Here is a 26,009-nt window from a genome sequence, read left to right on the forward strand (position 1 = left end):
ATGCAATCAGTCTCACATTTGCGTGAGTTTGAGCTTTTGGCATTGTAAATGACAATGCCTTTTATTTATGTGTTTTGAATACCTGCAAGCGATGTGTAAACACACACTTTGTAATTGTAGTCCTTGCTTAGGAGAAGCCTTGCTTAGGAGAATCAAGGCTGGCAGTAACTGTGCAGTTTTTACTGCTAGCCTTGCTTCTTGCAAGCAAGGACTACAAGTACAAAGTGCATGTTTACACAACGCTTGCAGGTATTGGCATTTACAATGCCAATAGCTCAAACTCTCGCAAATGTTAGACCAATTGCATTGCAAATGCTTCTTTCTCTAAGGTGACAGAGAAATATGTAAATCAACAGCTCTCGATCTTTACTGAGGCAAAAGAGCTGCTCTACAGGACATAGTCGGGCGTCTGCCCCCTTCACAGCACCGAGTCTGCGCTACTACTACTTGCCTCCAAATCCAACCATCAAATTGTAGACAGGGGTGACACTGTAGTTCTGCTGATGCTGGACCAGAGCACTGCCTTTGATACCGTATCCCACAATCTTATACTTGAACGGCTGTGGAGCTGCAGCATCAGTTATATTCTTTTTTACAGAACAGCACCTTTCGGGTAGCTCAAAAACATTTTTTTTTTCCATTCGATAACTTTACTTCGGCCCCCTCGGGCCATAAAAGTACATTAATACAATCATACAAAACAACAAACAAGTTAATACATAGCATAAAATAATACAATACAATCATTTATTCTGCATTTTTCCAATTTAAAAATGTAATTCAGCCATCCCTAGATAAAAACAGCTTCATAATCCTTGAAAGTTATCGATAATAAAAAATAAATTAATAAGTGCTACAAGTAACCACATTATAAATGCCTCCGTGAATTTCTTTTAACAGACAGGCAGACATACGGCTCCACAGATGATTATTTTAGGAAACTCCTATGCTTGTGCCACATCCCATTCAGAAAGCGCGAGACGGCAAAAACAATAGGGGGGTGGGTATCATACTTTAAAATCCTAAAGGCTTGAAAACAGTGTCTAAATCCTAGATTTCTACAAATTGGAATTACCCATCGTTTGCGGGATACATGATAAGCAGGGCATAGGAAAAACACATGATTTTCAGACTCTATCTTATGTTTACACACCAGGCATTCCTGATTCTTGTCATTGTCCCATTTACTGGTGAAGAACATAAGAGGGAGAGTCCCCAATCTGAATTGCATGTATAATTTCCTGGCCAGGGGAGGATGGATCAAATCTAAAAACTCTTCTTTTTTATATTCCGCTTTCACCTGTAGAAACTCTGTTGTCAAGCGACCAACAGTGGTACTTACTTGGAGGTTTGACAAGTTGTGATACCTACAATGTTGCACCAGTTCTACCCTAGTTATTAATGAGCAAGCTATATCCGGAGCTTCCCAGAGTTCCTGCCTTCCTATTCTGGTACCTAGAGCCCTTATGTGGCTAAGCCAAGGGATTTTCTTACTAATCAGGGTGGGCAAAACCTCTCTGAGTTCGTCTCTATAAGGAGACAGCTCTGGTGTTACCAATAGCCTTCGCCAGTGCATGAGGGGTCTTAGAGCAGTAACTTCATCAATGGGTAATAGCTCTAAATCCATGCGGAGGGGAACTAAAGGTATGCTAGGCGGAAGTCCCACCAAATTCCTCATGAAAGAATGCTCTACTTTCATAAGGGTAGAGGGCCTACAATGTCCCCACAATCCAGCCCCATAGAGGGTGGCCCCCCTAGCCTGTACTTTATAGATTTCAATAATAGGGGCAGCTGGCTTAAACGTTGCCAGTCTATACATTTTCATTATCCCCCCCGCTGTTTGGGTTAACTTTAGGCTTGCCCTGGCCAGTTGGGTATCCCACTCCAGGTGTTCAGATAAAGTGATACCTAAATACTCAAAAGTCTTCACTCTCTCCAGGGGAATGCCATCTAACGATGAGTTTCGGCGAGTGGTCCTGGGGGGGTTGAAGATCATAAAAACATTTTCAATTTCAGGGTTTTCCGCTGCAGCAGGGGGGCCTCCGGGCTCTTCCTCGAGCCCTACTTTATTCAATCTCTGCATGCTCCCCCTGGCTGATAACATCGAGCATCGCGGTTTTGGCATCATATCGTTCACTGATGATATGCATAGATTATTACAAGATGTAGCTGACAGCAATTGGGTTAAGGACCTTTCGGTCTGAGGTGGCAGAATGGATGGACCTTAATTGCCTCAGGCTCAATGCCAGGAAAACAGAGGTTCTTATCTTAAGTAAACAGCCTTCTATTTGGTCCTTCACCTGGTGGCCAGACTTACTTGGACTACTACCTGCCCCGTAGCCTAAAGCCAACAACCTTAGCATCTGGTTTGATGCTAGTCTCTCTTATGCTAGCCAGGATTACAGCCTTAGTGGGCAAGTGCTTCGGGATCCTAAAAACTCTCAAACAGATCCTTGGACTTCTCCAGGAAGCCGCCAGAAAGACAGTGGTCAAGTCCCTGGTCATGTCCAGGCTGGAATACTGCAATGTCCTGTACATGGGAGACTCACAGTCTCTGCTGATGAGACTTCAGCTTGTATAGAACAAGACAGCCTAGTTGCTGCTAAACCTCCCTGGCAGTTTTCCATAGGCACTGGACTTTCAAAACTTCTTTTGTTAGCCGTGAAGGAAAGGCTCCCCTTCCAAGCAATATGATACTGCTACAGTGTTTTTAACAACAAGGGCCCTCGATATTTGCATCCTTTTATTAAGCCCTACTCTCCGAGAAGGAACTTAGGATCAGCAAGAGCTCTATTGGCATACATTCCCATCATAACGAGAGCATGCACCAGAGGATGCTCCTCCAGTTTTTTAGCAGCCAAGATGTGGACCCCATTTCCCTGTCACTCAGACAGGAAAATAGCTGAACTATTGTTCTGTAAAAACCTAAAGATCTGGTTGTTTAGGGCAGCTGATAAAGATCCTCGTCTTAGTATCCTGTTAGTTCACACTTCGAGAGTGAGACCTCAGTCTTGGGACACTTTGCTATAAGTAACAAGGCGCTTTATAAGTAATTTTATTATTTTGCCTGGTTTCTTCAAAATCATTGTTTCTTTGTCTTTACCTATTTCTCAATCGAATCTTGCTGTTCCTGCTGAGCTGTAATCACCCAATTTTACTTGCATGACCAGTTATTGTCAGCTTGTTAAGCTATAATACTCCAGCAAAAGGGGTGAGTTGTGATTCTTGGTGATTTTTTATTCGCATTTCATTATTTCTCTTTGATAAAATGGTTTATTCTAGTTAGATTGTCAAAATGAATTTGTAGGATGCACTGAGAGGTGGGAGTAAAGCAGGAGTTATTCCCAGGATGCCTGTATCTCCGTCCTGCCAGGGTTGTCTATGACTTAGAAGTGATCTTAATCTCTTTATCATCTTTTCAAGATCAGTCGGATCTAAATGGTGATCTATCGAAAATGTAATTGGATCCATCCAGAGTATTATACATGGGTGTAATTTCAGAGGTTGTCTAGAGACCCAGTGTGAAAGGTAACAATCAAGACCACCTTGAGTAATCCAAAATGGTAAGCTTCTTGCTCCAACTGGACTTCATGGCTCTTTTCTTTGTGTCAGAGGTAATTACAGTGTTTTCGCTCTATTATTTGGGGGGGTCCGTGGAGAAAGTTGAAAGGTACTCAACCTTCCAAATTTTCTTTTCAGTAAGACAACTGACGAAATTCTCTCAAACTTTAAAGAAAAATTTAAAGTTATCTGTTGAATTAAATAATGTTCTTGAGTATTGAAGAGGAATTAAAGTATAGTAGCAGGGAGAAATTACGACTGCCTGACTCCCAGCAAACACTGTTTGTGGCCAAGGAAAACAAGTCTGCATGTTTACTTTGTCAGCAAGAATATTGTGTTTAAATACCATTTCTATAAAGCATTATTTATTTAAACATTTTATGCACACCAATATTTAAATAACAATAATCAGAAATCAATATAAAACCAATTTAGGCCCCATTCTTTAATGTATCCTCCCATGAAGAAAAGGCTTTCCCAACCTGGAAAAAGTTGGAGTTATTCCTTTCTCATAAGCAAATTTTCAACATTGTCCAGGTTAGAAAGGCGTTAGAAAGCAATTGGTGAACAATCTTTAATATGTATAAGTTTGTTAATGTGCACAAACTCGCAGGGAATTTCAGCTCTGAAATGACCACTTCCTGTTTACCTCCAGACCCTGTGAGTAGTTCTGCTCACAAACTTTTTTTCATGCGAATAAATAGTTTTGAGTGAAAAAGCAACTTTTGAGAGTGCAAGTCAAATGACAAGTTTGGACAGCCCATAACATTGGGATTTTGGCAAGACTTTGTAGAGTCCATCTAGCTGCACTTAGTATATGCTCACAACTATGGCAAACTTTGGAACTGTGGCACAGATTAAGTTATCTGTCTAAGAGTTACACAATGTGGTCAGCTGGAGAAGGTCAGACTGGCGGGTGCTAATCTCGATTCTCAACTGGAAATTTAGGCACTGTGCTAAAAGCTGAATAAGAGTTTATTTACAGTAACATTTTGCGAAATCGAGGAAATGTTTCAAAGTATATTTACCAGTGTAACTGACAAGACACTTCCTCAGAAACTAAAATAAGAAAGATAGCAATGATATAGCCTGAACTCTGCTATAATATGAAATCGTGGCATTCTGAAAGTGCCCTGCCATGATCAGAAAGCAAAGCCTAAATAGGGGCTTTTCATAAACCGAGCCTCTGTATATGCACCATCTGTTAATAGTCACAAATTTGAGACAACAAGCACTGGCAAAGCTCACAGGTCTCGCCTGTCTAATAAGATTCTGGCAACGCCTGGGGTGCGGGGAGGAGCAAAAAGTATCACAATAGTGCAAAAGTGAGATACTGCAGAGTAAACTGAAGTGGGCAAAGGGGGTCAGGGAAATTGTAGCTATGGCTTGCAGGGAACGGAGTTAAATTGTACCCACAGAATCTACAAATTGATATAGCTAAAATGGAACTTAGGAAATCAGGGAAAGAAATATCACGAGACCATGATCAACAGTATTTGGAGGGGAAAACATCTGTGCAATTTATGATTAATTCGTGGCAAAAAGACCAACATATATAGATGTACAACCCAACCGTTGGCTTAGAAATGAAATACTAAGGTTACAAATCTGAATTAACCCTTGCAATGCTAATGAGGGAATCAAAGGGGCTAACTATGAAGGGAGTTTACCTGCAACCTATGCACAAAATGTGACATTTTGCACATACTAGAAAATTATCTAAAAGTCCTTGTTGCACGACAATTGCTTTTACGTCCAATCTTTTTCAAATATAGTATCAAAAATCGTACACACGCAGTAGACCTGTTAACCAAAATGCCCTCTCTGGGAATTGATTGTGCAATCTGGAGGTTTATGCTCAAAACTAAAAAAGTTTTTAAGAGTTAATCGAATTTGAGCTTTTTAAGCATTATATTTTATGCGGAAATGTACCCAGCTTAGAAAACCTGAATTATTAGGGAATTTGTTTTTTAACGAATTTTATGTCTATTTTATACAGTTTATAATTTTGAGATTTTTTTAATGAAAGATTGACATGCTTTCATGTGTTTAAGGACTAATGGTCTAAATAAAAACTCCTTTTTGACTGACTGACTGAGGGACCTCTTGGCTGAGCCACGCAGTGCACTATCATCAGTGCTATGAAGCACAGTGAAAGAAAAACAAAGTACTATGACAGAGAGGCAGCAGAATTTTGTAGGCATGCTTACCATACCTGAGCACGCTTACAAAATGATACAAGCACCTTTTACTGTGAAAGCAGTTTTTGTTTGAAGCATGAGTGGGGGGGGGGGGTGCATCCCAAAGGACTCAGATGGAGGAAAACAACAGAGGGAGTGGAAGAGTGTAGGTGGGAGGCGACAACACAGAATGCAAGTAGGGCAACCAACATGAAGGGAGGGGGAAGCGATGTGAGATGGGGTGAAGCAATGGAAGAGACAGAAAAATGGAGTGGGCATGGAGAAGCACATGGGCAAGAAAGCAATGCGAGGCAGAGAAGTACAAAGGCTAGCGCAACATGAAGGGGAGAGAAGAGAGGTACAGAGGCAATAGATAGCCAGACGAAGTGTGGCTGGGGAAAGGAAGTACATCAGTGAGGCAGATGGAAAACACGTGCACTCTCATGGAGTGCTTTTTTTTTATTTAAAACCTTTGATTAGTTTTCTTGACATTACACCGTCCTTAATCACTGATTTACATCATATCGAATCCACCTGGACACCACACATCAGAACAATATAAAAATCAGCAATGACACCAATAACTGTAAGCTACCAGCAATATTATCGAAGAAAAATTAACGGGTATACTTTCAGTGTGTTACAATGTCCACTATATCGTTTGTGCCATACATATAATATGCAGTAAATATTATAATTAATTAAACCACCCATCCCTCCTCCTTATCTAATCACAAATCAGCTATACCCCACCCCACCTCCCATCCCACAGACTCAGCTCTTCATTCCTACATGTGTTTGTCAGTCAGCATAACCATACTTACATGTGTACTTAGTGACACAAGTCCAGCAAATAATTCCAGAAACATGCTATAGTAAACAGCGTCTGGCATCAACCCTTCAATTCCGTCTGTTGACACCATAAAGAAACTAACATTACCCAGTCTATGATGCCCATACCTCTGTTTTTTTTTTTGTAACATCGTTTTTATTGCAGCACCAAAATAATTGTACAGACAATATCTTTATAACATATCCAGTTAACATAGCAGGAAAGCACATTATCAATTCTCTCCCCCCATCATACCAGGCACGTCTCTAGCTAGAAGACTAAACAGCCATCTTATTGAGTCCATTCCCTGCTTTATAATTCAATGTCTGTAGTTACACTCACAGGAAGAAGTGGACTGCTTTTGAAATTTTCGCCCCTCCCCCACCCCCATCAACCACCCCCCCCCCAACTTCTTACAGTCCCGAACTCCCCCCTCCCCCGTGGCAGCGCTGTTTGAGAACCCTTGTCAGATTAAGGTCTGGTGTGTGCAAGGAGGTCCTATACATCCACTAAGGTGTGTTCCTAGGTGTGCTGGTGGGGTCAGCTGCTACCGAGTCCTCCTCCTCCCCTTCCTCCTCATCATTATCATCCCGGAGCGCCTGCACCATCATTTCCCACGCCGTTGCCCTCTCCATGGCTCTCATCATCAGTCCTCCTAGCCATCTGGTACCTCAAAGTGCTTTCACAGGCTGCCCACCTCAGACATTCACCATACCACCGTTTATACGTGGGTCCCACTTTCGACTTCCAATTCCTCGTTATTTCCCTCTTTGCCAGGATCAACCCCAAATCTATAAATCGGCTGGTATTCTTATTTTTAGACGTGTGTGGAAACCAATGTAGGACCCCCACTGCTTTGGTGTACTGTATTTCCCTATCCGTAGCAATATTCAGGGCCCTCCCAACCTCTTGCCAGTATTCCCCCAAGGCAGGGCAATCCCACAGCATGTGACCCAGGTCCGCCCCAACTGTGCTACACCTGGGACAGGCCGCCTGTTCCACCCCAAAGTACTGCCGTATTTTCCCAGGCGTGAGGTATGCCCGATGAATAATATAAAAGTGTATGAGCTGGAACCTAGCGTTCCTTTAGCTTTTCTGCGCCCTTCGCAACAATTGACCCCAAGTTGTTTCAGGGATCTCCATTTGGAGGTCCAACTCCCATTTAGCTTTTAAAGCTGCAAGCGGCTGCAGGGCCTCCCGCAACATTCTGGAGTACAGGCAGGTTACCGCCTCAAAGGTCCCGGCTGCCATCATCGTGTATTGGCACGCCATGGAGGTCGCAGGTTCCTGTAAACCCTCTCCCCAGTGGTCTTGCATGGCGCCTGTTACCGCCGCATGTAACAAGTAATCTCCCCGTGGGAGGTCGAACCGCTCCTGCAACTCCTGAAATGGAAGCAATGCACCATCCTCATACAAGTCGCCCAGCATTTGAACCCCAGCCTCCTCCCAGCCTAGTAATCTCGACCAGTCCCCACCATGAGGCAGGGCTGTAACCATTCCCAGCGGAATTTCCGGAGCATACATGCGGCGGACACCTGCTCGTTTGCGCGCTTGATTCCAGCAAAGCCGGAACGTCTGTTCCTCCACTGTCAAATCTCTAAGCAATAGTTTCTGATGCAGCGTGATGTATGCCAGCACATGCCGCGGGGTGCCCTCATCCCTAGAATGCTCCGGGCCTCGATACACCCTCGCTACCTCCTGAGTGAAAGTCTGCAGTTGAGCCGCCAGATAATAGCCTTCGAAATTCCTCCCTCATCCTTGGGTCGCAAGAGGGTATCCAGCGCAATTCGGCGCCTGCTCGTGCCCCACAGAAACGCTATGGTCAATGATCTCAGGCGCCGAAAGACGGAGCCCGGAACCCATACCGGAAGGGTCCTAAAGTAATACAACAGCCTAGGTAGAGCCACCATCTTAAGCAGGGGGACCCGACCAGCTAGTGGGAGTGGAAGAGTGGCCCAGAAGTCCATGCACCCTCTCAGGGCAGCAATACAGCGATTTATATTGCCATCCAGCATATCCATTGGGGTATGGTAGATGTAAACGCCGAGATAGTGCAGACAATGCGGTTCCCATTGGAGTTTCTGCGCCGTGAGAGGGCACGGCTCTCCCAGTCTCAGAGGGTATAGGCAAGATTTGGGCCAATTGACCCTCAAGCCAGACAGCTGCCCGAACAGCTCCAACAAACGTCTCGCCCCCAGTAACTCCGCTTCCGCATCGGCCAAGAACATCAGTAGGTCGTCCGCATACAAGGAGATGACATGCGGCCTGTCCCTGTATTCCAGCCCCTTATAATGGCGGCCAGACCTGGCCTCCGCTGCAAAAGGTTCCATTGCTAAAGCGAACAAGAGGAGAAAAAGGGAACACCCCTGCCTAGTGCCTCGTCGTACCGGATATTGCTTCGAGATCAAAGAACCCACTCTGACTCTAGCTGTGGCTTCTGTATATAGGACTTTGGTCCAGTTGATATATCCGTCCCCCAGCCCGAAACGCCTCATCACCTCATACAGATAGTCCCATTCAAGACTATCGAAGGCCTTCTCGATATCTATAGAGAGCACGAACGGAGTAGTGTCTTCCGACCACCGAGCCCCCATCAGCCTTGTGAGTCTGCGGATATTGTGGGTAGTGTTACGCGTCGGGATAAAGCCGCATTGATCCTTATGAATCAGACCGGTCATGTGGGTCAATAATCTATTTGCTAGGATTTTGCTCAGGATCTTGTAATCCGTCGTGAGCATAGATAATGGACGGTAGGACGAAAGGGCATCGCTCACTCTGCCAGGCTTTAGCAATGGAATCATAAGGGCCTCGCACATGGAACTCGGGAGCCTACCTCGTGATTGCGCTTCATTATAAACCAATTGCAGTTGTGGAGCCAGATACTCCAAGTATTTGCTATAAAACTCTATCGGGAGACCGTCAAGACCTGGAGTCTTGTTTCTAGCCATCTGCTTCACTGCGCTCCCTATCTCCCCGATCGTTATAGGCCGACCCAGCTCCTCTGCCTCCGAGTCCTCCAATCGTGGCAGTTGCAACCCTTCGAGAAAGGTGCCCAGCTCTTCCGCCCGCCCGTCTGTCCGCTCTCATATAAACCCTCATAGTACGCCCTAAACCTATCCAGAATCCCGGCTTGGATGTGGCAAAGCCCTCCCCCTTCCGTCTGAATCGCCATGATCGGAGCGCCCCGCCTGATCGGGTTGGCGAGCCACGCCAGCATCGACCCCGCCTTATCCCCTTCCGCGTGCGCCTTCATCATATACGCCTTGTGGTCGAAGCTACGCAGCCGCTCTAACTCCACCGCTAGCGCTTCTCTGGCGCCACTAATCCCATCCTGGAGCTCGGGGTGATTCGGGCGTTCCCTCTCCTTCTCCCTCAATCGTCTCTCCGCTCTCTCGAGATCATCTAGCAAAGTTTTACGAGCCCCTGCAGTGTTCCCAATACAGTGACCTCTGACCACCACCTTAAACGCGTCCCACTCCACAGCTCTAGTAGAGGCAGAGCCACTATTCTCCTCAAAGTATCGCGCTATTCGCTCCCCCAAGGCCTCCCTAAGGAGCAAATCATCTAAGGTATCAGGTTGCAGCCGCCATCAGGGATGTAGAATTCCTATAGCCAGACGCCCAGGACATATTGTTTGGGGTCAAGGGCAACAAGTTTCAATGTGTATTTTGTCCTTGGGACAAGTAGGCCCAACCCCCTGCAGCACAAACCCTTTGGCTGCCAGTTTGCAGTAGCGCATTAAGGGCCAGGGAAGGGCAATGCCTGAAGTTAAGTTATTATTTGTGTGCCTATGTTAATGCTGTTCAAACTTGTATTTATGGTTCATTAATTGAAAGCCTTTATTATTAGGGTGAGCGCTCTAAGTAAATTTAGGTTCTGATCGCACTACAGATAGTGGTTACAGTATAAAAATGTGTACTCACAGTTTCAAAGTTTAGCAATATGAGGCTATGCATAATGCTCCCAGAGTGCTCTCCGATTAGATGCAAATATTAGTAGAAGCTTGAGAGCAAAATTAAGGACTCTTTGCTTTCAATATAAAATGTTCCTAAAAAATGAAAGTAGGAAAAAAAAACATTTTGGTAAACTACTGTGAAATTTCAGGTACCGTTTCTTTGCAGCATCATTTAGTAAAATGTGTTGATGCATGCTAGTATTTCGCAAAAATATTCATATTGGAAAAATTTGTGTAACCAGTTTCAATAAGATTGAGAAACATAAAAAATAACCAGGCATTGCAAAGCCTGTAGGTCTGAAATTAGTGATCAGCTTTTTAGTTTTGCCAATACGTTTTGGTATGGTTTTTGTAAAGCCTTCTTGATGTGGGAGCTGCCGGGCCCTCACCATAACAAGCGTTGGCTAAAGCAACAACAACAAAAATAGTCTAAAAAAGAAAACACTGGCACATTAGTTACTGCCACTGAACAAAACTACTTTGCGTGCCAATATACTCCTTGTGAAAGAGCTTAATGCTGTCACTCACAGTGAAGCCAGCCGATACAGAGAGAGGGAGAGAGAATTTTAACAAATGCAAAAGGTTGTGGTTAACGCCAGACCAAATTAGGGGTCCTAATATTAAAGAAAGTCTCAAAAGTGCACCCTTGGTATATGTCCTTGCATTAAGTGTAGCTGTATGGCTTTCGTGAATTTACAAGAATTTATGGAAGTAGGGCAAGAAATGTACTCCTGGAAAAGATTTAAAAACTGCAGTTTATCATGAGCAAATATGCATGTGTAGATTTGCTCATGCGAAAACCCGAGTGTTTGCAAGGTCATTTTCCCATCAACCACTTTTTTCCCAACTCTGGAAGGTTTATGTCTGCCATTGTCGGGAGTAGATTTCCAACATTTCTCAGTATGGGAAAAGATTAGAAAAGAGTTGTTGAAAATCCTTAAAACATGCAAGTTAGTAGATTTGCACAGACTTAAAGGGCATTCCAACCCTGGAACCATTGCTTACCACTACCTTCAGTCCCAGTATGTAGATGTGCAGAAACGTGGCAACATAAAGGGATTGCTAGTATTCAAAAACTACTATAGTATGAGCCCTGGCATAATCAGAGAGTCTATATAAGAGCTCTTATATAATGAGATTGCTGCCATAATTTGTCGCTGAACCACATGGCACCAAAGGGACAAGTGGATTTTGTTACAGGACAAGTAGATTTATGAAGCAACTTGCCCCATGGACAAGTAGATATTTTAATAAATTCCACACCCCTGCGCCATGTTGGTACACAGTTGAGTTCCACCATCCAGTTCAGGGACAACAATAAAGGGTTGTGGTCCGACATCGTGCGAGCCAAATACTCCGCGCTACCCACTGTTGAGAGCATATGCGACGAGCACAGAAACGTATCCAGTCTAACATGCAGGTCATGCAAAGTTGAATGAAAGGAATAGTCCCTCGTGGTGGGGTGTAGTGTTCTCCAGGCGTCCCCCAGGTCCCAGCTCTCCTGCCATTCCAATCTGCGCTTCGCTACCCTGTGTACTGGGGAGGCGTGCAGCGGGGGATGAGATCTATCCAAATCAATATCCACCACCGAGTTAAAATCTCCCCCCATGAGCATCGGCCCTGCCAAATAACTCGCCAGTTTGCCCGAGAGTGTCGTTAGAAAAGCGGGCAGATCTACATTTGGGGCATACACACTGCAGAGAGATACCACCCGGCCCCTGAGTATCCCCTCTATAGCCACAAATCTACCCTCTGGGTCCACCACCGTCCTAGTGACCTGGAAAGGGACCCCTGCCCGTATCCAAATCAATGTCCCCCTCGCAAAGGCCGAATAGGTTGTGTTAAAAAGCTGCCCCCTCCACCTTCTTTGCAGTGCAATCCCCTCCTGCTTAGTGAGGTGCGTCTCCTGTAGAAAAGCTATATGCACACCCCTACGCTTGAGATACGCGTGAACCTTGTGTCTACGCACCATAGAATGGAGGCCCCGCACATTCCAGGTCACACATTTCAAAGCCCCCGTACTAGCCATATCCTCTTGCACCCACAGACAGAACAATAAAAGCCATCGACCATGCGCTTTTGCCAACAACCTGCTGCCCCCCCTCCCACTCCAAACAAAAGAACTCCCCAGCCCCCCAAAAACAACCTGAGCGTCCCCAACTACTCTCGGTTCCCACCCCCCCAGGACAGGCCCCCCCGCAATTGGAAGCAAACCCATCCAAACTATCACAACCAACTATCCCCTCAAAGGAATGCACTATTATTCGCAGTCTCCACTGCGATGACCGTAAGGGCCAGTAGGGCGCGGAACGATGTCGAGAGAGTACGTTAAAGCAAATCAATCCTGCACATCCCACCTCATGATCCCCCATAATAGACTCACGAAGTCCCACACTATAGTAAACTGCGCTCACGGGCACAGCGCCTCAGTGTCTGACCAGCTGGCCGCTCCTCCAGTCCAGTGGTTCATGCTTCGACTATCTCCCCAGACGTCTGTGGTGTCACTATAGGGCCTTTGGCTCCACCATATTCCGAGAGCCCCGTCTCCGACCCCGTGCCTTGCTCATCAGAGTCCGTGCCCTTCCCGGACTGGCTTCTGGTCGTGCTAGATAGGTCCACAACCGCCTGTAAGGCCGCCTTCCTTTCAGTTTCCGTCTGTGACACGGACGGTTTCCAGTTCTCCGGCGATTTTTACGAATCCGTTGCGACTTCCTGATCAGTTGTGTCTCTTTAGCCTCCTCCGCCCTGGCCTTAGCTCCGTCCGTTCCAGCTTTATAAGTGTCCCACCAGGCCCAAGCATCCGCCGAGGTAGAGAAAAAAAGCGATTTTTCGCCCACCACAACTCTCAGCTTTGCTGGGAAGAGAAGGGAGTATTTTATGCCCTCTCCACGGAGCTCACGTTTGAGGGACAAGAAGTTGGCCCCGAGTCTTTGGGTCTCAAAAGTGTAGTCCGGGAACATGGTGACTCTGTTGTCAACCTGAAAGGGTCCCGCTTCCCTCGCCCTCTGTAGCAGCCAGTCCCGATCTCTGTAGTGGAGCAACTTGTTCACCACCGGGCGAGGCGGCAGGCCCGGGGCCGGAGGTCGAGCCGGAACCCTGTGGGCCCGTTCCAGGGAGAAGAAAGGAGATAGTCCTTCTGGCGCCACCTCAGTGTGTATCCAATTATCGAGGTAGCCCACCATATCATCGCCCTCAATTTTTTCCGGTAGGCCCACGAGGCGAACATTATTGCGCCTACTCCTGTTTTCCGCATCCTCGGCCCTCCTCTCCAACACGTTCAGCCTATCTAGAGCATCCGCCATCTGCGCTTTCACAGCTGCGTGGTCCGGGGCCAATTCCTGAACAGTGATCTCCATAGATTTGACTCTGTCCTTAAGTTTATCATGATCCGCTTTCAGGAGACCCAAGCCCGTCGCCACCTGGGTGATGTCCTGCTGCAGGGCATCTTTCGTGGTCGCAATGGCCTCCAGTATACGGTCCTGCATGCGCTGGAGAGCAGACTGGTCGCGATCCGCTCCATCCACCACCTCTGTGTCAGTCGCTCCGTCCCCCTTTCCTTTTGGTTTCACCATCTTGGCTGCAGCTGTCTGCGGCCCCTTGGGTCCCTTTGTCCCCCGCACTGTCTCCGCACTGCAGAGCTCCGCCACTGGATTACTCCTCGGGCAATAGGATCAGAGATCTAGGATATCCCTAGGGCATTGGACTCCGCTCCGATCGCACTAGTAGGTTCAGTTCCCGGGGGTCCTCTGCTGCCGCTGAGCCTCAAGGTGCCAGATAGTGCTCGGATAATCGGGACCGTCGTCACAAAGCCGCAGCCATTTTAGGACTTCGTCGGCGAACGTAATTGTGGTCGCGTTTCCCAGTAGCTCGCACCAGCACGAGGAAAGAGCACCTGTGCTTGCTGAGAAGGTCAGGAGGGGCCCTACAGGCTAGTAAACACCGCTAATAACCGATCAACAGGAAAATCAGGCCTCGTACCCCTGTCGTTGCTTTGTCCAGGCCTCAGGGCTCCATCTTAGATCGACGGCATCACACCCGGTGCTGGTCTTCAAAGTCAATTTTCAGGATAAGGAACAGCTCCAGGTCGTCCACTCTGGGCGCCGCAGCTTCCGTGATGACTTCAGATTATAGATTATCCCATTTTTACTGGAATTCGCACGGATAATCAGGATGATATTCGGGATCGGGCGCGGAGCTCCGGGCTCACGCTGCCTACCTCCTCGGCATCCAAGCCACGCCCCATGCCCATACCTCTGTTGCTATAAATTTCTCCAACATCACATTCCATTCCATTGAAATAGGTTTCTTTTGCAATCCCTCTGTTCCTCCCGCTTTAATTCTGCACTCTCTGCTTTACCCCATCTAACCACTTCATTGTACCAGTTTGACACGGTCGGTACTTTTGCGGCCTTCCATCTCATGGTGATTGTCCGTTTGGCAAGTATCAGTGCCAAATTTGTAAATCTATGTGTGGGGCTACCCTTCTTACCTCTACTCTCATGGAGTGCTCAACCACAAAGAAACAATTCTGCTTGAAAAGTAAGCAGTGGAAGAATAGAAGTAATGCATCTATGCGCCAGGGGAGGGACAAACACAAGAAATGTAAATACATGTAAAAGGAGATGAATAAAAGCCCACACAAGCTAACAAATATAAAAGAAACAAATGAGAGTGACAGAAAAGCCAAACAATGGTAAACAATGACCCAACTCCAACCTTACTGTAATCTGGTAATAGGGTATTTTTGCCAAACGAAAGCTTGTGCGTTCTGTAAGGTTGGAGCTAAAACAAGCCCTGGTATGTACAGCGTCCAGTGTAATCAGAAAGGTCTTATTATCGTGGCCTTGTTAGAATCATATTCCTGACCTATTATGAGCCCTGGCATAATGTCAGAGAGAATTATTACAACTGTGATATAACAGGAATGCTTCCATAAACATTTAACATGGCACCAATAGGAACTTGTGGATTTTATTTACAGACAAAGTACCTTCCTAAAGTCTCCACTTACTTGTTTTCCACAACCCTGTATGGGAAAGCCAGAATGCATAGTCATAAGAGGCGTAAAAGGAGTGAGCTTTTGTAACAAAAATTTAAGCCCAAATGAGTTGTTAGGTTGAGGCCAAGTAAGGTGGCGTGCTAGCTATGTGCGCTTCCTGCTAGAGAGATGGAAAATTAAATAGGCCATGCTTGAAAATGGAAAGAGTATCAGAACGAAATAACTCTTGAGGAAACGAGAGCTCTCGCAAATCGTAGACAGCATTTCCATCAGACAATTGCTTCTTCCTCAACTACAGAATCAGTCAAACCAATGTTCGCGAAAAGCTAGAAGCGGATTGTGAGTGTGCCTGCTGTGGCCGAGCATCTAAACAAACCCGACAGCAAACATGTTTTTTTAGTCAGCCAGTTAGGAGGTTTTAAAAGATGGCGTACAATACCTAGAGGGTGCCAATTATGAAATTAAAAAGGTGTTGGCTCAGGTTAAGAAAAACATCGCCATATGAAGCCAGAAGGCGTTTTAAAAAAAAGTTCTCAGCACTGTCATCACAGGCCAAAGGCATACTATCACATTACACACAGACACACACACACGCGTATAAGGGTCCATGCATAAGGCTTCCTTCCAATTCAGTAGACATAACCTCTACATGCTGCCAATTTACAGTGGTTCCTGAAGATACGTAGTGCACACCGAACAATGTGAGTATATGACTCCAGGTCAGGGTCCTCGCGGGAGCCTTCTTTTCCTATTTAACATACCTCTAAGAATATGCGCTATTTGGCAGCAAAACTAACCATACACGAGGCCAGAGCTATAAAGGGAGTTTCTTCCTTGTGTACAAGAAAAAATGCAGGCGTCACTGTACATATGTGCTCGAGTAATTCTGTGCATAATAAATGGTCTCCATTTTAAGTGCAGACAAACAAATTACATTTCAAAAGCTAAGGGCCTAAAGAAAAAGCCCACGTGCCACTTCAACATCCTCAAGAGAGCTAAGCAAATATCTTGTGGAAACCGGTTCAGGCAAGCTACATCATTATGCAGATACATCAAAGTAAACAAAAATGGTATACTTTTGTTTTATTTTCATTAAAATCAATTCACAAAAAAATCATAGCAGCCAATCGTATATACCCAATAAGGTATTGTCATCTGTCAATGGTGACATGGTGTAAAGGATCATGTATCCAAAGGTATATTCAAATTCACCCAGATTCGAGTTTGGAAATAATAGCACAACCCCACACCTACATGTGCTAAGTTTTGCTACGATTAACAACTATAAGCAAACATATTTGGGATATTACATACAATATTTCTCACATTTTCTTGCCAAACAACAAAAAATTAGGGTATAGATTATTTTGATTCCAGATATTTACAATTTGCGTTCATTTGGTTACCCAGAATTTGAATTAATGTGGTTGCCTAGAATAAGTGTTAATATGGTTATCCTAAAAACTTCAATATGTATTTAATATTTCCCGCCATACCCTAGTCACTTAGACAGCCAGTAAAAGCGCAAAATGTAACTCAGAGAAAAAGCAGCTCCTGGTTCTTCTGAGCAAAACTTAGACGCAACTCTTCAAAATGGTGGAATTTGGGAATCCACTTTGCACAGCTTAGCAAACGTTTTCAAAATGTGTATGGGTGTAGTAATGGCTGATATGGTTAAATTGATACTACTACAGATGCTACTCATCCACGCCTACAAATCCCTCCACAACACCGGACCCCAATACCTCAACAAAAGAGTCTTCTTCCGCCTACCCAAGAGAAACCTCCGCTCCGCCAACCATGCACTCGCAGAAAACCTGCGCATCCATTTTGCCAGAGCGGGAGGAAGGGCCTTTTCCTACATCGCGGCAAAGACATGGAATGGAATGAGCTCCCAATCAACTGCTACTCATCCACGCCTACAAATCCCTCCACATCACCGGACCCCAATACCTCAACAAAAGAGTCTTCTTCCGCCTACCCAAGAGAAACCTCCGCTACGCCAACCATGCACTCGCAGAAAACGTGTGCATCCATTTTGCCAGAGCGGGAGGAAGGGCCTTTTCCTACATCGCGGCAAAGACATGGAATGAGCTCCCAATCAACATCAGATGCGCCCCCCGCAGTGCACACCTTCAGGAAGAGCCTAAAGACGTGGCTCTTCAGCTGACTTGGAGCAGCATACCCCAGCGCCTTGAGGCCCTCGCAGTTGAGTAGCGCGCTTCACAATTCCCTGATTGATTGATATCAGGTATGGTTTCTACAAACAGAATATGTTTCCTTCTCTAGAAGGCTAGAGAGAGACAGATTCATTCAGTTAGCAAGGTAATTGTTTTTCTATTTTAACTTTTTCTGGTATAATTTACATTATGTCTGCTTTGACCATAATTATTCTCAAGCCACACGTGCTATCATACAAATACGTCTATGGCACGGAATTCTGAGTTTAGACAGATTATGAAGGCTGGGTATGCCTGAAACTGGATCCAGCAAACGAACATCTGTCATGCAACTGATTTATAGAAAAATGCATCAGTACATTGTCCTCTGCTGATGGCTCCACTTGGAAGGCCAACCTAGACATATCTGTAAATCAGCTAAGCAATTTAGATGCAGTGATTATTATGATGCTTAAATATAGATTTAGGATGCCCAGGGTGTTGCTAAAGATGATTTTGAGATTAATCTTTCCCTTAATGGAGAAGCTAGTTGTAAAGTATTGCAGCTTTTGTAAAACTGAACTCCAATTAAGTTTTTGAAGCGTAACTACTGCTTTACAGATTATTTAAGAGGTTTCGGCATAACACAGTAGTTTGATAAGTATTTAAAAGAATGTTTAATTTTTAGTATTTGAAAAATTACTATTCCTGAAGTCACAAGCACATTTTAAATATGTAGCCATATTCAATAGACAGCAGCATCATATATGAACCACTTCAATCATCATCAGAATGGTGCCTTGGCAAAAATAAATGGCGATACTAGATTTATCTTTATGACTTCCATATTTTAAAAAACAAAAAGTATTTCTTAGTGCAGCCATCTGCACGGTACCTTTTACAACATTCATTCGTATTTTATCAAGATGCATCAGTTCTGTGGAGTAAGGCTGCAATTGTCAAGAGATATAATTTGATTAAGATGCGGCACTGATAATGTTTACCATTTGATCTACTAAAACACACTTTTGTAAAATTTCCCATATTTCATAACTGCCCCCCCCCCCCCTTCTTTTAGTGCTCAGAATAACTTACTGCTCTGCAGAAAGCTTTCTCATCTCTTCAAGCTAGATCTCAGTTTATATTCGTTGTTACAATTTCAGTTCCTCGGCTCTGTACACTTTCCAACAAAGAGGACATTTTTAGTCCACAATGCTGTGCGTAAGTGCCAATACAAAGCGTTGGCAAGTCATCTAGAATTACTGTAATTTACTTTCAAGTATCAGGCTCGTTATTAGGGTTATTCTTTGTGATTCTTGAGATCCAATTATGAAAGGTTCGCTGAGGTATTTGAAACCTGCTCCTTTCAATTTGGAGCTTTAATTTATCTCAGTTAGAGACCTCAACTTTCCACAAATTTATTTTTACTGGAAATCAGTGCAGCATGTGGCATTGTATATGCCGTGATAGCGTTTGCTTTGGGCATGTCAAATAGTACTCCTGCACACTGAATTCCAGATAGGTTGAAAGTTATTCATCTCACTATCTCTACAAGGGTAAAGAGTTTCAAGTTGCCTGGATTAACCTCATCGAAAATCATTGAGAAAATTCGGTCTGTTAAATTTCTATAAGGACGCTCCTAGTAGTGACCTAGCTTTGACCAAAAAACGACCGTTTTATAACTAGGTCTGCTCTGTGACACCAGGCCACCAATTAGATTGTTTTCAGACATATTAAATTCTGCTTGAATGTCAAGTTGCAGTTCTAGAATTATGTTTTCTTACAATAGCTGGCAACTGTAGATGCTTCACCGAGTGGCAAAACTTTAACTGCAAAGTAATCTTTCCTCAGTCTTGCATTTTTTTAAGGTATCATCGTGTCCCGCGGATTTTTCGGAAGATGAGAACGGAAGACTTGGAACCAATTCCTGCTGCACAGTAATCTAATCTTGGAATAAAGACCCAGATGTCGCTTTCCTTGAACGACAATCACAGATCACTTTCATTATTTATATATCATATTGACCAAAGACATCCCTTGCAATCTTCAGGCACCATTGCTACCTTCCTTATCTCTGACCTCATCCCAGGGCATTTCCAAACGATTAAGTCTGTCATTACTTAAAATTCTGTTCACTCTTCTTTGATACAATCTCACTTCACCTTTCATCACATTCCCCTCCTCTTCTCCACTATCTCCATGAACTGATCTTTTGCGACTTTTCAGACTGTACCTGGCCTGTCCCTCTCTCCCTTTAGAAATATTAAAAACCCTTTAAATATATTAAAATGTCAATCTCCATGCCAGATTAACTGCCCACTCTGTAAAAAAAAAAAAAAAACCCTTCCCATGTGCAAATTCTACAATCCATCGCAGCGACTATGCTTGATGACTAGAGGCTATCTGGGCCCAAACGAAAGACAAGAGGTCTTTCCAAATGACAAGGTGGCAAAATTCTTGTTTTTTGACAGAGGGGACCATGAAGAAAATCTTGTACCTCTGGATGGCAACTGAAGGACACGTGCCAACAACATCCCTGGCTTGTGAAACTTTGGATTGCTCAAACCGATCAGATCTACAGCTAAAGGGACTGCTCTTAGGAAAACATGAACAAGGCCAGTCTTGAGATTATGTTTCAAAATGCAAGCATCCTTTTAAATGCTAGAAAGTCGTCCGTAGCTCTTTGCAAGATCAAATTATCTGGCGTCAAGGCACATTGCAGAAGATGGACTTGTTAGATTTTTTATAAATAGGGTTGCCACATTTTAAAAGGCATAATGAGATCAAGATAGCTCAAGCCAAATACTACCAGGATAAAATAAATCTGCCACCATCTCTTTCAGAGAACTTTTTAAGGTGGTGTACTCCCTCACATTAATAGAACCAGAGGCCTCCCCAAACTCCTCCTACAAGGAGACATGCAACGAACTGGCAGCTTTTTTCAAAAACAAGTTCGAAAACATTTATAAATCCATGATAGAGAATGAGTACAACCCAGACCCTCAAGGAAACAAGTCAGTTGCTGAGCCCACAGCGAGACCCACACTAAAGGCATTTCAAGAAAATGACCAAAGACAATACAACCAAGATCTTACAAGACATTAAATCAGGGTCCCCATTTGATCCCATTACCCCCCACGTCCTATTACGAGGGGAGATATCATCCCGATAACAGCCACAGAGTTACTCAACCTTTGCCTCAGACAGGGGATAGTGCTGAAATCCTGGAAACATGCCATAGTGGAGAAGTGTGGCTCACTGGTTAGAGCAGGCAGACCCTGAAGCAGAGGTCAGACCCGGGACCAGGGTTCAATTGCCGACGCGGCAGGGTCATGAGCTCAAATGTCCATGGACTCGATAATTCTCGCTTCGGTGCCTGACCTAATCATGGGTTCACACTCTGCAACTCTGGGCATTAACCCCTTCCGTGCGGGGAGTATTTTCCGCCTGTGCTGACTCCGCCTTGCGCGGGCGGAGTCATGACGGAACGGTTCCGTCATCAGCACAGCTCAACCGATGCTGATGACGGAACCGTTCTGTCATCAGCATGGAAGGGGTTAAGCTTGCTCAATCTCCACAACAGCCCGCCGCGGCGGGATGCCTGGCTTTCACCTTGGGGATGCCCTGTAGGGGCTATCTCACAGGGAAAAACCAGGACGGGTTCCCAAGGCAAGCGTGGAGATACCCCTTCGGGGGTCGATTCTGGTGCTATATAAGAAACATAATAATAATAATAGTTGCCCTTTGCTCAGAAAGCCACACTTCAACCCAAAAGATCTAGGGAATTTCCGCCTCATATCACTCCTTCCCATTTTAGGAAAGATGGCTGAAAAACATGTTAACCACATGCTGTCCCAGCTCCTAGAGGAGAATGAGATTCTTCACCAGACCAAAATGGGCTTCAGACCAGCACACAGCACCGAATCCGCTCTACTGCTTGTCACAGAAAAACTGAAGAGAATCCTTGAACAAGGGGGTGCTGCCGCCATCCTGCTGCTCGACCTGAGCGCAGCATTCAACATGGTGGATCTCAAGACATTCTCTCTCAGGTTAGAGAGAGCAGGGAGCCAAGGCCACGCGTTAAGGGGGATAGTGTCATTCCTGAAGGACAGATCAAATCACAGAAGGCGGACACTTCTCAGACAACTTCAAGGTCACGTGTGGGGTACCACAGGGCTCCTCCCTCAGCCCCACACTGTTCAACCTGTACCTGCAACCTCTGGCCAAATTTGTCGGGAATTTGGGTTGTCAATCATAACATACGCAGATGACACCCAACTGGTAGTCTCAGTAACAGAGGACTCTGACTCTAAACACAACTCAGTGTCTCAGAGCATGGAAAAAGTAGCCAGATGGATGACACGCAACAGGTTAAAACTCAACAGGCACAAAACAGAACTAATGTTCATAGGCAACAAGTTAACACAGCAAATCACTATGAAGTGGCCAAAAGAACTAGGACACCCCCGGGGCATAAGAACTCCATAAAAAACCTAGAAGTGTGGCTAGACTGCAACCTCACAACGGAATCCCAAGCCAGAAAACTAGCAGCCACCTGTTTTGGAATCTTGAGGATGCTACGAAAAATCATGGACCTCATCCCAGAGGAGGCCCAGAGAACCATGGTACAGGCGCTGGTGGTCTCGCGCCTCGACTACGGAAACTCTCTCTTCCTGGGTTAACCCAAATACGTGCTGAGGAGACTACAGGTGGTACAACATGCGGAAGCCAGATTACTTAGAAACACACCAAGACACAAATCAGCGCGAAAGGCTCTGAAATCACTCCACTGGCTGCCAGTGCAGGCCAGGATCAAGTTTAAAACGCTGGGCATGGTACAGAGGGCCCTAAATGGAAAGGGACCAACCTTACTATGGACCCTGATCACACCCTATACACCAGAAAGAGCCCTAAGATCCTCCTCAGAGCACCTGGCCAAACCCACCAGGATTAGGAGATCCAGATGGGGAGGAAGATAGTTCACGCACTTAGTACCGAAACTATGGAACTCTATGCCTGCAGATTTAAGACTCATCATTGACGAGATTGCCTTCAGAAAGAAACTGAAAACCTGGCCATTCCCAGGTTGAGCCCCAGATCATGCTCACTCCTGCTCCATAGAGCTGGGAAGCCCTTGTGCAGCTATACGCTCTAGAGACCTCACAAACATGGTACTTTCTGCAATATCTGTTGCTCGTGAAAACTTTAAATTCATGTCTAGTATACAAAACTGAAGATGTTTACTAGAGCATAATCGATTTGGTAGGAGAAGGGATCTGCTTATCAAAAAGTAAGCCAGATGTCAATGATGGAACGTGGGGTGACTACACTGCAGCGGCAGAACGGTTATTTTTGTAAGCACCACTGCTACTTTCCATTTTCTTTACTGAATGTATAACAAGCATATGTGAACAGAGATGTGCATCGATCTCCATCCTCTTTTTTTATCGTTATAAGAAGAGGCCTTAAACAAACAAAACAGAGAAATGGAACATCAACTTGGGTCAATAGATAAATATCAGGGTTTGTCTCGGTTAAGGTGCATTTTATCTGCTGCCATGAAGAAACACTCTTCGCCCGTGCCTCTCAGCAATGTACTGTGCGAAACATTTGGAGCAGTAGTTCGACTCCGATTTTAGACCCAGTATCCCTAATGAATATAGAGATTGTTTAGTTTACTGGACAGACCAGTAGAGCGCAAACGCTGTCCTGAGCTGTTGTAAGAATAAAAAGGTAAATTAGGTGGCAAATGTCTATGTAATAAGGGGATAAATAGTGGTCAGCAGGCCCATCGTGACATCTCTCAATTTAAAATAAAAATGGCTGATGCCTCTGAAATGCCAGAGAGGCTGAGACAGTCAATCCTATTGATGCTAACTGGAGACCAACTATGCCCGCCTCTCTCATCCATTGACCTTTTGTAATAAAAAAAAAGGGGGCCCTTCAATATAACACTGTGCCCTCTGGGCAAGGGGCAGCAGCGTGGGCTCTGGAGTGGGGCAGAAGGGCCGTCCACTTCCTGGAAGGGCACTACAGAAATCAGTGCATCTGCACAAGGGACAGCCTGCGCACCCCGGGCAGGGGGGCCACAGCAGGCAGACACAAAAGGACCCACCTTCCTGAGCGCAGGTACGAAGAGCCCCCGCCATTTCTGCCCGTTCTCCTCGCTGAAGAAGTCGTAGCTCTGCTGCTGCGGCTGCATGCTGCTGCTTCTGCTGGGGGGCCCGCTGCGGCCGGCCAGACCATGGGCCCCCCGGGTCGGTCACTCTTCCTCCACACGCCGGCCTGGGCCCCGAGCACGGCCCGCCGGGGGCGCTGCGGCGCTTGTGACTGCTCCCGATGCCCGCGGCTATCCTTCTCCGCGGCAGCCACCTCTGTGCATGGCCCTGCAGGACTCTCCTCCGCGGCACGCAGACAGCCCGCGGGCGGCTTTCACAACCCAGGCTGCCCGGGCAGTTCCAGTGCAAGGCCGGGGACGAGACGGGCCGCTGACGGCAGCCGCGAGGCGCTCATGTCCCAGACCAGGCCCGGGGCCTAGCGGGGCGGGCGGGCGGTGTGCGAGGGGAGCGCTACTGCAGGCGGCGGGCTGCGGCTGCGGGCTCGGCCTCCATGGCAGGCGGGTTGGGCGGCTTGCACTGCCCCGGCCGCTTCCCAGGCACGGTCCTAGCTCTGCCTCATTATTGCTCCCACCGCAGTCGGAGAACTGAGCATGCGCGACCCGCGAGGAGGCGGAAGAAGGTGTCAGCGGCGCAGGCAGTGACTGCAGCAAGGAGGGCAGCTCGCGCGGCCGCTCTGGGCCCCTGAAGCACGACGGGTGAACCTGGGGACAAACTCCACGCCAGCCCTGGACACGGTCCTCCCTGGCCGCTGCATGCACGGGCGCTACCACAAAACCTCAGCTGCCCACCAGCAATGAGCTGGACCTGTGGCTGCTAGATCAACTGTGTCACTGTATCCCCAGCTTGAAAGTACTTGAGGGTCGGTAGTGCTGTCTTGCATAGTGATTTAAATCCATTATATAACCACCCTTTGCTAAATATTTTTTCAGCACTCGTGCCAGATGCTGGGTTAACAAAATCGTCCAAAAATTCGATGGTATTTTATCAATACCTCTAGTTAAACTGAGGGTATATGTAGGCTTGCCATCATTTGGCATACACATTTACATTTTACCATCCGAGCAGGCTTCTTAGATCTGAAGATAAAGGGTTGCTTGTGGTCCCCTGTTAAAGGAAACTAAGAATAGGATGCAGAACCTTTGCATATCGTGCTCTGAAATATCGGAACACTCTGCCTGAATACCTGCGCAAATTAATGCCCTGGTCTTCTTCGATTCAGGAAACTCCTGCAGGCTGAATTATTCCAGGACTGATTTGTGCCTGACCTGTATTTTCTTTCCTACAGCGTTTAGATACCCCTTCGAGGGCGATTCCATCGCCTTACAAATCCCAATACAATACAATCATTCTTGCATTAAAAAAAACGCCTTTGTGTATGGTTTGGGGTTCAGCAAGAGCCAAGAACGTATCATACTCAAATAGAAATCGAGTGGCTGCTTACTCTGTCCATATTGTATCTTAACTAGAGGCACTGGCGTAACGTAACTCGAGAGGGCCTCCCTGCGAGGCACGTGGAGGGCTCCCCTCCGGGCTCAATCAGGAGCCCTGCAGCCAGAGTGCTGTGCTGAGGCCCCCCCTGTAGCTTGGGGGCCCCGCACTGCAGGGGCTGCGGGAGCCTGTGTTACGCCCCTGATTAGAGGCGTTCCCTGTGGGGTTTTGAGATTCAAGTTATTTATTATATTACAACAAGTACAACCCCTGTTTACCACGTGGGCTGGGGAAGGTATTTGAATAAAGGTCCAGTGGGATACCTTTACTAACATTTTTTTTTTTTAATTTATCACAGGTAATCTGAATTAATCTATTTCACCAGTGGTTTGTAACCTGTGGTCTGGTGATCCATGCGAGTCCACAAAGTTTAGAAAATTAAATATTAACAGATGAATGAAGTGTATAGAAATAAAGAAGCAAAATTGAAAATTTGAAAACATTCTGTAAAAGTGAAGGCATTTTAAATTGAAGGTTAAAAATTAAGTTATTATCCTCAGATTGAGCCATGGAGCAGCGCAAGTGCATCAAACACAATAGAGTATAGATGATGAGTGCTTCATCCTTTCCATTATAATTTTGATTTTGTTTTGTGTGTATTTGCATGTGAATGAAATAAAATATTTAATTTGTGTATTTGTTTGAATTCTTGTTTCTGTATTTGTAGGATGCTGATTCTGTATATACTATACCAAAGTGAGGTATAGTGTGAACAG

At 45.7% G+C, this 26,009-nt stretch overlaps 1 protein-coding gene across 1 annotated transcript in view; it reads right to left on the reverse strand.

Moving 5' to 3' along the window:
* Positions 1–24,401, reverse strand: part of SOS2 (SOS Ras/Rho guanine nucleotide exchange factor 2) — a 372,731-nt gene extending 348,330 nt beyond the window's left edge. The window contains exon 1 of the mRNA XM_086937294.1: positions 23,802–24,401. Within this exon, the coding sequence (XP_086793420.1) occupies positions 23,802–23,888 (87 nt within the window). The 5' untranslated portion in view covers positions 23,889–24,401. The remainder of the gene's footprint in view (positions 1–23,801) is intronic.
* Positions 24,402–26,009: the final 1,608 nt, after the last annotated feature.

Source organism: Lissotriton vulgaris, chromosome 9 (assembly GCF_964263255.1).
Source record: "Lissotriton vulgaris chromosome 9, aLisVul1.2, whole genome shotgun sequence".
NCBI lineage: Eukaryota > Metazoa > Chordata > Amphibia > Caudata > Salamandridae > Lissotriton > Lissotriton vulgaris.